The 13,210-nt window shown below is 44.8% G+C and overlaps 1 protein-coding gene across 3 annotated transcripts in view; it reads right to left on the bottom strand.

Moving 5' to 3' along the window:
• The window catches only part of PTPN14 (protein tyrosine phosphatase non-receptor type 14), a 173,985-nt gene that overhangs the window by 25,261 nt on the left and 135,514 nt on the right, over positions 1-13,210 (bottom strand). For all 3 annotated transcript variants that reach the window (XM_070591273.1, XM_070591274.1, XM_008515145.2), the window contains 5 exons: positions 12,703-12,790; positions 11,816-11,898; positions 9,835-9,892; positions 6,551-6,629; positions 3,043-4,520 (listed from right to left, as the gene is read on the bottom strand). In XM_070591273.1, the coding sequence (XP_070447374.1) occupies positions 3,043-4,520; positions 6,551-6,629; positions 9,835-9,892; positions 11,816-11,898; positions 12,703-12,790 (1,786 nt within the window). The remainder of the gene's footprint in view (positions 1-3,042; positions 4,521-6,550; positions 6,630-9,834; positions 9,893-11,815; positions 11,899-12,702; positions 12,791-13,210) is intronic.

The following is a 13,210-nucleotide window of genomic DNA, read 5'->3' as shown; positions in this document are numbered from 1 at the left end:
TGGTCCGGAGGTCCTCCTGACAGCCTCTGCTTCCTTCCCACCTGCACCCACAGGGGACCCTAACTGGGCCTAAGGCAAAAAGGAACTAGCTTGTCTTTCCCAGGAAATGATTATTCCTTACCTAGTGAAAACTGAGACCCCATGATAAACTATATCTCTTAGCTCCTTCTCACTTATCCTATCAGCTTATTACCAGAGATAAACAATAAATAACTCAAAGATCTGATTTGTCCTTTTCTCGTCCCTGCACCTGAATTTGAGTTACAGGGCTACAAGCAGTAAAATGTTTTCAATCAGCAGCAGGAGCCAGAAGGAGGAGCCATCAAGACAGCCGGCCTGAACCATCCATCAAGTAGACAAGCAGCCCCAGAATGATGGAGAGTTGCCACAGGGCAAATTCTCACCATACCTGCCCCCATCCAGTTCCCACTGGGTTAAAGCTTCTCATTGTTTTCTTATCCTAGAGAGGCGGACTGCCTTCTCTCCCCATCCATTCCTAACAAGCCAGGCAAAAGCTGCCCATGGCAGGGAGGGCAGAGAAGCAGCAGAGACGTGGGGTGAGTTTCTTCATTAAAAAAGAGATGGCGGCAGGGGGCTGGCCCCGTGGCCGAGTGGTTAAGTTTGCGCGCTCCGCTGCAGGCAGCCCAGTGTTTTGTTGGTTTGAATCCTGGGCGCAGACATGGCACTGCTCATCAAACCACGCTGAGGCAGCATCCCACATGCCACAACTAGAAGGACCCACAACGAAGAATATACAACTATGTACGGGGGGCTTTGGGGAGAAAAAGGAAAAAATAAAATCTTAAAAAAAAAAAAAAGAGAGATGGCGGGACCAGCCCCATAGTGTAGTGGTTAAGTTTGGCATGCTCCACTTTGGCAGCCTGGGTTCACAGGTTCGGATCCTGGGTGCGGACCTGTACCACTAGTCAAGCCATGCTGTGGCAGCGACCCTCATGCAAAATAGAGGAAGATTGGCACAGATGTTAGCTCATGGTGAATCTTCCTCAGCAAAAAGAAAGAAAAAGAAAAAAAAGAGATGGAGAACCATCCCAACCTTCAGTGTCCCTGGCATCATCACCATCTTGCCTGGCACCCTGGCTCACTGAAGAATCTCTTAATCCTACCCTAAGGTCAGGACACAGCCAAGGGCAGCAGTCCTTGAGCTCCAGAGTGTGTGGGATTTGGAAAAATGTCAACAGGGAAAACGAAGTTGGGTTGGGGTAACAATGTTTCTGAACTGCAAGTTAAGGAGTAAACTTGGCCACTCGCTATTACCTGTATGGATGGGATGGGAGAGCATATGCGGAAAATAGTGGAAAACCACCTTGCTACTTTGTGATAACGCATGAAGCTCTATGCAGGAAACCAGTGCCATGAGTTTGGCTACAGGCTTTGGTGTAACACAGGTAACAAGAGGATGAATACGGCCAAAATGAGGCCACGGGACCACGTAGGAGGCAATAAATATCAAGTTAGCAAAGGAAATAGCAAAGCTGAATGCTTAGACTGATGGGTTCTTGATTCTGAGTTATGTTCAAGGGGCCTGGGGCCAAGAAGTGCTGAAAATCCCCCTCAACCAATGAATTACTTTTTCCAAGCTGGGAAAGCTCTCCCTGAGGGCACCCACCCCCGCATTTCATTCCATCCCCCAGCCAAAAGGTTTCATTTGCCAAAGGCACAAGAACATCTTTCACAATTTCCCTCTAGGTTTGCAAAAAGTGGAAAAAGTTATGCCTGTACCAAATTCTTAGCACCACTCTACGGATGGCCAGAACGGTGGGGCTGCTCTTAGGGTTTGTCTAAACTAATCAAGTTGCTATGGATTAGATTCCTGAACCCAGCAACTTGGCTTCCTCAAAACTTTGGCCGTTAATTGTTCTTTCCAGATAGATTCCCACTGGAGAATCAGGGAGACTTATAAATGAAGGGAGTCGAATGAACTCCATCAAAACAAATCGTAAGTTACAATTCTTCTGGAGTTCCTAATTATATAAGCCCGGCCACCTTATGGTACAGATGTGGTCCATGCAGAGGAGCAGCCAATCGGAGTTTGATTTGTTAGAATGAAATGTTTTTTTTACTGTTAGAGGAGTGAAAATTTCCAGGAGAAGCAGCAATGGTGTTCTGGGATATTTTTTAAAGTAGCAATTACAATCTAGCAATTTTCTCCTTAGTACGAGATAACTCACTTTGTTGTTCTACGTGTGCTCCTATTGCTTTCACAGTCTGCTCTGACAACATAACAGGCCCTCCAGATGGCACATATTCTAAAGGGTTACTTATGTCTAATACAGGAATCTTTAAATGTTATGAGTGTGTGATGTGTATGTGTAGGTATGTGTGTATTCACATACCTGTGTGTGAATTCTTGATAGAACAAGCTTAATGTGGAGTTGAAGCTCAGTGGTAAACTTCCGAGTTTCTTGTAATTCTCTTGGATTTGTGTTAAACAGCTATTGAAAGAAAAATCTGAAAATAGAGCCGGACACATCATGGTCCAGTCTATACTGGAGAGCCATCTGGACAGACAGATCCATACAGAAAGCTGTGCTCTGAAGGCATCTTGCTCTTTTCATATCTAATTGGGAAAAAAATGCTTTCCCTGGACAATAACAAAATACCAAGAGATGCAGGAAGGCGTGCTCCCAGCAGCTCACCAAATAGGAAGTTTGACCCTGAATAAACAGCAAAATGCTGGCCAAGACATGGATCTCATCACCACCAACCTGTCACATCTTAACTCCCTGACTGCACTTTGCACCAAGTATCCCTATGAGAAGCCATCCATGAGAATGGAAGATTTATTCGAAGGGGCAAAAAACAAAGTTTTGTGAAATAAGGTACTACCTGCTTAAATGCCAAGGGATTCTTAAAATCCCCAACACACTCCCTGAATGAGCCTCGCCCCGTCTTCAGTGCCTAAAGTATGTCAGCTTTCACACTCGGAGTATGATGACGGAAAAGGGGCAGAGGAGCCGGCAGGGGGAGACCAGCACGTTTAACTGTCTCCCCAAACCAGCCCCGGGTGAGGAAGACACTTACCCTGATCATCATCTCTCTTTCTATGATGCTGTCCTCCAGGGAGAACATTTCCGACACAGGTCTCTCCTTCACAGGCTCTTTTTTGACTCGTTCCTTCACGCTTGTCAGGTCGGGTTCAGAGATGGATGGACCAAGAGAGGACCCGTTGACGGCCAGCTGGTCAGCTCGGGAGACGCTGACGGCCTTGGCCGGCCCGTGCCTCAGCAGCCTAGCTCTGGCCATGGCAGGAGGAAGGCTAACCTGGTCGTGCCTCAGCGCCCCATTGCTAACACTCTTCCTCGGTCCGGGGTACTCGGGCGGGGGCTTGTTTGGAATTCGGGCTAAGGCCGCCTGCAGCTGGGCGCTGTACTCCATCTTCTCGTGGAGCACGGGGATCTGTGGCACTGATTCTGGAGCCTCCTCCTCGTCCTCCTCGCTCTCGCTGCTGTGGATCAGCATCGTGGCATCAGAGAAAGTCTTCTTGTGGTGATACTGGGGAAGCGGGTGAACCTCGTGGCTCCCTGGCACCTCTTCCGGGGGTCCCTGCTCCCGGAGAGTGTTTCGGCGAGCCATGGGGATGTTGAGTGACTTCAGTGTCATAGCTTCCATGCCCCGCACCATGCTGTTCATCACCTCCAGACTGTGGCGCTTGTTCACGGTGCCATGATGCTTGGTGGCTGTGAGGGGCTCGCTCACCTCCTGGAGAGACTGATGCACCACCGGGGAGCTGTCCTCTTGGAAGGTCTTCACCGAGAGCTGCACTTTGCGGGTCACCAGGTCGGGGCTGCTGCCGCTGACGTACTTGTGGCGGTGGCTGGCCAGGTCTGGGGTGCTGGTGGCAGGGCGGGGCCGTGGGTAGGGGGGTGGCGGCCTGAAGAGATAGTTTTTGAGCATATGGGCCGTGTTGTAGTTATGGGGGCCTTGAAGTTGCATGTTGGCCAACTCCGGGGTGCTCACTGTGTGCGAGATGGCACTTGCCCCCGGCTTGCTCGGTACTATGTTATTCTTTGGGTTTACCTGGTCAGATGGCCCGAGAAGTTTGTTATTGTAGCCCCCATGTGGCCCATAAGGGACAGTGTAGGGGTGCCTCTCCCGCATCTCGGGCTGGCTGTACACCAGATCCTCTGGCTGGTTGTAGGCATGGGTGTTGATGATGTTGAGGTTTCGCAGAGACTGGCTCTGGCTGTCTGTGTGCATGACCCCCCTCTTCATCTGCCGCATGACTGTCTCGTAATCAGGTGTCGGTCGGTAAGACGGCACGATGATCGCGCTGTGCCGGTGGCTAGGGATGTAGTCAGCCCGCATGATGTCACTCCCAGGGATACTGAGGTTGGAGGATACTGGAGAAGCCTGGATGAAACTCTGGGAGCAGTTGAGGGAGTTGACGCTGTGAACACTACACACGCTGCCATTGGTGACAGTGCCATTTAAATAATTTAAGTCCAGGCTGTTGTGAGAGTTGCAATACAAGGCTTCTTCATTCGCATGGAAAATGCTGTCTACAAGAAGGCAAACAAAGGCACGTGAACCTCCATGCCATCCTGCTTCAATAAGTTCATCCTCACACTCATGGGGGTGATTTGTAACTTACAGAAGTCATGACACGGGAAATCCCATGTCTCCACCCACCTATTCCATAGAAAAGCTGGTAATCTCTTAGACAAGATGCCAACATACAGAAGGAATGCTTTAAAGTATACTAAAAAGAAAAAGTGAATCTGAACAAAGAAAGCTACGCGTATTCGGAACAGTATCGCCTGGGTAAGTTCTCCGTTTTGCCATAAGCTTCGAAATCAGGCACCAACAAGGGTCCTCGTGTTGGGCAGAGCTTCCCCCTTGTTCAGGGCTCAACAACAGGACTGGCTATTTGGGCCAGGAAGTCAGGAACGTCAATAAGCCCAGAGATTTGAAGTTATTGAGTACTTGGAGCTGATCTTCCTGACCACAATGGAAAAGGTCCCGTCACCCAAGGGACCACTGAGCATCCATAAAGACACAAGACAAATGATGTAGTCAGGATGTCAGCAGGCACGGCTAGTTCACTCTGATCAGCAACCAATGGAGGGCAAAATAAGAAAGAGGAGTTCTTTTAGCCACTGCCTAAAACTCTTCTCTAGAATCGGATGTATCATAGAGGTCAATTCACAGAAAAACTAGTAATAGCTTAAAGAGGTATCTAAAGAGAGAAAAAAGTAGATTTCTAAAGTCAGGCCCATTCTAGGTGTCTGGTGTTCCTATAACACTAACACACAAACACGTCCCATAACATGCACACACATCCCATAAAACACACACACACACACACACACACCCCAGGAGGACAAACTCTTGCCAAAACACTTTTCTGTGTGCAAAGTACATTCATTTTCACATGATAGATTTAAGCAGGAGCAAAGCAGAGGAAAACAAAGGCAGAAAAAGTGAAAACCAGAAAAGGTGACTGAAAATACTCTGCTGCCTGAAGAGAAGGGGTGTGAACACAGCCAGATGAGATGAGACAGGCAAGAAACACCAGGAGAACAGAGAGACAGAGCTACTGCATTTATCCACGTCTAGCGGGGTCTGGTGCCTTCCCACAGAGCAGAGTAACTGTGCTAGTCTGCCTATAATAAGTAGTGTTTTGTTCAATTAAATCATCTTGATTATCTGTTTTCATGCTCGCACTTTGACGGTGCAGAGAGATTCAAAACAGCCAAGCATATAACATAGAAATTAATTATGCATTTAAGATATTGTCGACATCCAACGTTTAGTACCATTCCTCTGAGATGCAGTTAGTGTAAGGATTAAGGGTGTTGGCTCTTATCAAGATAGCAAGTCTCAAATCCAGGCTCCTCCAATACCCTTTCTGTGTCCCAGTGCCTATATCTGTAAAATGGAAATAATAGGCTTATTCTGAGGATTAAATGAGACAGTATATTGCAAATGCTTAGAACAGCGCTTACGGAGAGGAACTGCTCTATAAACATCAATTATTATGATGATTATTGGAATGGGGTTTTTCACACATTTTGCATGGGAGTGTGTGGGGAGAAAAAGAGGAATAAAGCAGACTTCCTTCCCTCTGAGGCAACAGCAAGGGCACTGAGAAAGGGGCTGGGGGAGAGATGGGAAGAAATGGTGAAATGAGGGGTTGAGATTATTTGTGTGTTTTTATTCAGTTACTCTGGATGTCTGTGTTCTCTGGCAGCATGAAAACCTGCCTGCCTGTGACAACCTGGCAGTGAGGATAGAGAGTCGTGCGCTGGGCTGGGCTGTCCCTCTCTCTTCTCTAAGTCCACTTAGGAGAGAAGGAGCTGGCTCACGGGCCTTCTCCCAACTCCCTCTGCAGCCAGTTCTGGGGAAATTTTTCTCTCAAGGGTAAATGACATTTGATGCCTTTCACAAGTCAAAGCTGCTGCTGTCTGCTGCCATTCACACAATGACAAAGTTAAAATAAAAGTATCATTGTCATTCAAAAAAAAAAAGACCTTCTGCTTACTGGTACTCAACTTTTCATCTTAAGAAGGGAAAACGGCAGGCCAGTTACCTTGTGAAGTGTGTGTTTCCGAGTAGTGTTCGCCACACTGGACGTGCATGGGAGGCAAGATGTACGGCTGCTGCCGGGGCTGAAACAGAGAACACGGCACAGGTGGAGCAGGCCTCGGCGCAGCAGCCATCGACTCTCGCAGAGAACCAGCCCACACACGACAGTCCCCATCACTCACCCACGTCCACAGGGAGGCACACTGTGGCTGCTCTGCCTGTCCCCCCTTAACCCAACCCTCTTCTACTCATCTGTACCCCCATCTCATCACTAAGGTTAGGACTGGAGAAACAAGAAACAAGGTTGGTTCAAGGGGAGGAAGAAAAGAGGCTACCATCAACACGAATGCACCTATTTACAACCTATTTTCTAACAGACTTGCAAAGCTCCCAATGCCTTTTTAAGGAATAACTCAGAACATGCATATTATTATATTCCACCCAAGAAATAATGAGAATTGTATCCAAAATTGGCTCCCTCCTGCAGCCACCAGCTCATACACATCAGCACAGTTGGATCTGTGACCCCAGTTCACAGCACCACATCAGCCTCAAACAGGGACAGAGGCAGTGGTAAGGCGGGCCCACTTGCCAATGTATGTAAAAACCTAAAATGTGATCCACAACAATGAGTGCGTAGTTCTCAAGACCACTTGCTGACCCTCCCACTACAGAAGCAAATGCGGAAAGGCCTTGCTGAGAATCCAGTTCAGCCACCCATCCCTTCCATGAAAAATCTTTTCCATAAGACTCTTAAAGATGGCCATTTAGACTCAACCTGAATAACTTCCTGATGCAGGGAAGGGTAAAATCTTTTAGAGAAAAAAAAATGCTTAGATGGGTTCAGTATGTGGTGAGCCAACAAAGGAAATACGGTTACTCTGTAATGCGATCTAGCTTGAGTCATTGAACCTCGGTAGGTCTCAGCTTCCTGTCAATCAAATCAAGCCTCCTCCAGACCCCTGCCTTAAACGTGATCCATTCTATTTATTTATTGGGGTTCTAGATAAGAATTTGTTTGAAGAGTTTTGATGCTAAAAAATAAAAAAAAAAAACTTTAAACTTTTAAACCACCAAACAGGATGTTCTCTTATATTTCTATTTGACGACTTTAAAATTAGCCTTATAGGTATCACTTTAAATGTTACTGCTTTAGGAGAGAAGCTGACACCAAGCCCAAAAAAAACCGAAGCCAGCAGGGGTCACACTTTCTCAGTATCCCTCAACAGAAGAACACTGGCCAGAGTTGGAAGCTGGGTAAAAGCTCATCTACTCTCTCCCCTGCCACATATAATGCTTAAGCATCAAAAGGGCAAATAAAGAAGGTAACGAAGACAAAGGATCCAAAAATTAAAAAGAATCGGAGGAGAAGAAATAAAGAATTAGAACTAATCTAAGAAAGAAGTTCAAGATATGAAAGAAAAGGTGCTACATATCAGCTCTCCTAAGGATTCTCAAATCCTCTGGCTGGTTTTTGAGTTGCAATTTAAAACTATTTTTCCTCTTCTTGGTAATACCTAATTCAACTCAATTTTTCCAGAGTGGGACAGCCAGTTTTGAGGCTTAAAAAAGACATCGTAGGAAGGGATTCATACAAGAGAATAGAAACACATGGCAAAGCAAAATCGGTTCACTGACTTCTCTTACTCTTTTTTAAAAAAAAAAATCCAGTAAGTAAGTGACTGTTTATGAACTGGCATAAGTGTACAGGCAGAGGACAATAACAGCTAATCCTCCAAGCACCATTTCAGGATTATATTATTTATTCCATGTCTTTATATATTCCAATATATTCTTCTATTGCTTTCCAGACCTGCTAAAACAGAAACAAATTAAATGCCATCACACAGGCAGCAGACGGGCAGGAGAAGAACAGCAGTCAGTAGCCATGGTTGTCAGCTTGGAAGCCAAAAGGAGACAATGTTATCTGGCTTTATTCTCACTCATCCCAAGGAACTTTTGGTGAAATGGTTTAATCTTAAAGGGCAGAGGAAAGGGAAAAGCATGAATCTGGCTTCCTGTAGATTGTCTTCATCCAAATAAAACAGGAAAGCCTCTGTATCTTCTCTGGATAATTAGGATGAGATTAAATCACAAGATAGTCTTAAAACACTTTGCCTCCCATGGTGTTTCACAGACGTAAGTGAAAAATTATCTCACTAAGAAGACATGTGGACTCTAAAGAGGGGAAAAGGAAAACAATATTAACAAAGGAGAAGAATAAAGATGCCAGTGCCATGAAGAAATCTATTGGCACTTCAAGGGAAAAGCCCAATGTGACCTCTAGGTCACCAAGGCAAAGTCTACTTGTGAGAGATTGTGCATAATATCGAGATTAAGACTATTCACATAGGTGCTCGGGAATTATTCTGTGATGATGTAATGGCCCAACTCTAGAATTCTAAGTGTTCACGTCTATGCGTGTTAAAAGACAAGTTAAAGATGTGCTATAGGGCATACGTTGTGTATGAAAAAAATTCAATTTTAGTCTCCTATTAACTCGAAGGAACTTTTTATGTAGAAAAATCTAAAGGCAATATGCTTGATTTCATGTAAAAAATCACAACCTAAAATAAAAGAATTATGACTTAAAACAAGTAGATACTTTAAAGGAAACCAGCTCTCCCACTCTTTCTTTGATATTATCCTTGAGTAATCCACAAAATAAAACACAGCCCAAGACAGGACACATGCATTGAAATTGGAGTTGTGTTTCCTGATTCACAAGATGAGGAAAGCAGTTTAAAAAAAAAAGTTAAAGTTAGGTAGAAAAGTGGATCAATTCAAGTTTTGTTGCCCTTAAAATTAGACAGTGTGCAATTAATCTTCCCACCAAATACCCTACCTGGGATCATCAGCTAGACTCATTCAGTGCTTGCTCATTTAAAAAGCATTTTCTGTCTAGTTTATTAAGCTCTGTCTACGGCAATGAATACAAAGGAACTTGTGGCGCTTATAACTGAAGACATGTCTATACGCAACAACGAGAAAGAGTGACAAAGCAAGTAGATAAAAACACACAGTAGGTTGTGTGCTGAAGGAATATGGTCTCATCAGCCTGGAATAAGAGTCACGGGGTGAACCTTGAACCACACTTAGAGAAGTGAGGGGTCTGGGTGGGCACAAGAGGGACCAAACTTATGCGCATCAGCCCTGCTTGGTGGACTGATGTCCTTCTGTGTTCTCACCAGATCTTGCCCGGTCATGATGCTCTGGTCACCTTTCCCCAGTTTATGTAAATTATCCCCAACAGTCAGACTACTTGACAGCTGAAGGCTTTACACATACCAGGGAGGACCGGCTCCAGGTGGGCTGGCGTCTGATAGGGGGTGGAGAATTCGACTGTCTACATGAAAAGTTGAACAAATGAGAAGGGTTATTATTATTTACCAGATACAAGAAGATCAGATAAATGAGAGAGAGAGAGAAAAGAGGAGAAAATAGACAAGCAAGACTTACTGAAAAACACAAACGTTATTTCTAGGTAGTGAAGTTAAGAACAATTTCGATTTCGTTTTTTATCCTTTATTTTCAAAACATTTGGAACATGATACTTTCATAATAAGTTTTATAAAGTAATTTTAGAAGAATGAGGCTTATTTATATAGAAAGAGTATAAGGGAAATTAAAATCAGTGACAGTTTTTTAGAGGTCATGCAGTGGAGCCCTCTGGAGAAGGATGCTGTTAAGATGATGCTAGTTTCATGAAACTCCAGAGGGATATCCCAGGCCTTCACGTATCCGGTGCTGAGACTCTGAAGCTGTGTACACAATTTACTGTGTATGCGGGGGGCGTGTGTGTGTGTGTACTTTTTAAAGAGTCCCAGTTTTTATCAGATAGGAGGTTAAGAACAGCCCATACTCGCTTAGGAAGAAGAATGGAACGGTTACTACAAAAGCAGAAAGGAAAAAATATAATTTCCTTAGTTTTCAATCTGATATGTGATGTTTGCTTATATTCAAAGAAAAGACCACAAAAGCAATACAAATAGTCATCATCTTTTATAATAAAGCCACTTGCTGAGAAATGGTGAAACCAGAAGACTACAGCGAAATTTACTTCTCAAAAAACATTTTTAATTCGCCCCTATGGAACGCGACTATAGAATTCCTGTTAATGTCAAAGACACCCCCACAAATCAAAGGCGACGACAGAACTGTAAAGTGACCTATAGGTAATCTGGTCAAAGGAACGGCATGTGAGTGTGCGTGCGTGTGTGCAAGTGTGAGTCTGTAAGGTAGATATGGCTGCTTAACTTGCCACTCCTTGATCAGTGCTCTTCTGACCGCACTCGCAAACTTTGCAGGCAGACCTCATACGATCAAATAGAATTTCAGACTCTGACAGTGACCAACGGCAGCAACTAGTTTGAAAGAGCCTCCATCACGTAGAGAAAAAAAGTCTGCCAGGACCCGATGCTCCAGTTCTAAAGCCGGACCTGCTCTGGGACAATACTTACACGCCCTTGGATGTGTCCACTGGGGGAGTGGAAACACAGTTCGTCTCTTGCATTTACATCCCCAAAGCTTTGTGAAACAAAATTAAACACCTTGGGTGCCCCAAGTGCTTATGTACTCTGCTGAGGAACGTCTTTTGAACGCAACCAGGTAAAGGCAACGACAGCGTGAGCCCCAGCACGCTATAGCCAAGGTCAGATCACATTTAAGTTCCCTCATCAGACTCCCATTATCATCTTTATTTCCAAATTAAATTAAAAAAACACACATGGATTTGTGACATCCATTAGTGTCTTCCAAGTCTTCCTCTAATTACCCTGGCCTCTCATTTACAGGCAGATGACATGACCCAGAAGCACACGCAGGGTTAGCCAACTGTGTAAGCGAAACGGGGCTGAGGATGACAGGGAGCGTCTTCTCTTTCAAGTTGGCTCGTCACTCGGTTACACGCTTCTGAACATACTCCACATCTGACACGAAGGGGCATCCTGGCAAATTGGGAACTGCTCTGCTCCTCCAAACTCAAGGCAGAGGTTGGAAAGGCACTAATGTGGGCCAACCTGTCCAGGTAGTCAAGCGTTCACAGTCAATTTGTGAATTATTTTCTCTCTAGGCACTCGTACTACACTAGTCGGTCTTTATCATTAAAGTTCTTTCACTCCTGCCTGGCTTCAGCCAACTCCTTTAGCTTCCACAAGGAATGAGGGCGAAAAAAAATGAATGGAAAAAGCAATCTACAACATCCCTAAAAGCATACGAATTTAATCTGAGCAAGCCATCTAGTGAGAGGGTGGACTAAATGTTTACTCACTCAGTGCAGATTTTGTTTTGTTTGTAAAACTTGTGCCTTGTAGCAAACAACCGTGAAATATACTTGGCGTTTTCAATATCATCCTGGGAAGAGACAGAAAAAATAAACATTTGTTTGATGATATATACATTTCACTAGGATTCCTCTGGGCAGGGGCACATCCCTCCCTCCCTTCATGGCAAACACAAAATAATACGCTGAACCGCAAACCAACGTGCTGAAATTCAGCGGCAGCCATCCCTAAGAAGCCCACTACAGGATGGCAGACGATGCTGCCTGCAGAAGAATCCTTTATGCCCAAGATGCTGGGGTGAAAGCGATGAACTACCAGGTCTGTACATAACTGCAAACTAAGACCTTTAAAAATAAATAAATGAATCAAGGCACAGCACGGGATGAACGTCAAGCATCAAGAAATGAGAGGTACTGAGGTGCATGAACAGCCTTGCCTCTGGAGGAGGCACTCAACAGATGGGCAGTCACTCAGTTTACTTCAGGTTAGGCTGGGCTGTAATGGCTACGAAAATCCAGGTCAGCCAGCAAAAGACAGTGCCATGCAATATAATCAAGGGTTCCTGGATAAGGCTGTAAGGAGAATGCTGAGGAACACGGCCTGCCACATAACATGATCCATCACAAACAAGGCAGGTGGAGAAACCCAAATCCAAGAGTCAAAACTCAGCCTGGAAACCAGGCATTTTGAACAATAAATCACCACCACGATTCTGAAATGAGTAATGGCAGCACTGGGCAATATTGGAAAGTTATGGGCTCAACAGAACGTTTATTCTCTCAAACATGGAGAGCAAGGAAAGGTTATTATGAGTTGAGAAGTCAAACAGCGAGTTGCTTGTCCGAGCCTGCCTTTGTCTGTCCATTTTGCTTACTGTGTGGAAGAGGGCAGTCTCCTCCTTATTGATGAGCTCCACTAGGATCGTCGACTTGTTATGAGTGATGTTCCCAGTATCATTCCACCTGGTTAAAAGAAATGAAACTGTGCTTGCGCAAAGACCTCCCATGCATTTATGAATCAGCACAGCAGGGTCATCTGCCACTGATGAGCCTCATTTTCCGAATTATGATTTGCCTATATTTTTAAAAGCTAAATGTTCCTTCTCTCAAAGCAGGAAAGTAAAGAAAACCCAACATGCATCTATTTAAATAGCTTAAAATCCTATGTAAACTCTATCTAGATACTACTGTTTATGAAGTATCATTTCTTCTATGACTAGCTATGAGGAAAATTTGCAAGCCCTTTCTGCCACCTTCTTTTTTACATTTCCAAACTGACCAAGCCTTTCCTGTGATCCCTGATGGAGGCGTATATTATTTAAAAGTCGCGTGTTTCCAGGAATCTAGGCAAAAGAATCTAAATCCACATAGATTCCGTGTCGC

The sequence above is a fragment of the Equus przewalskii genome, chromosome 23, assembly GCF_037783145.1.
Source record: "Equus przewalskii isolate Varuska chromosome 23, EquPr2, whole genome shotgun sequence".
NCBI lineage: Eukaryota > Metazoa > Chordata > Mammalia > Perissodactyla > Equidae > Equus > Equus przewalskii.
Note: the sequence above shows the minus strand (reverse complement) of the source record. Positions and strands in the feature narration are given on the sequence as shown.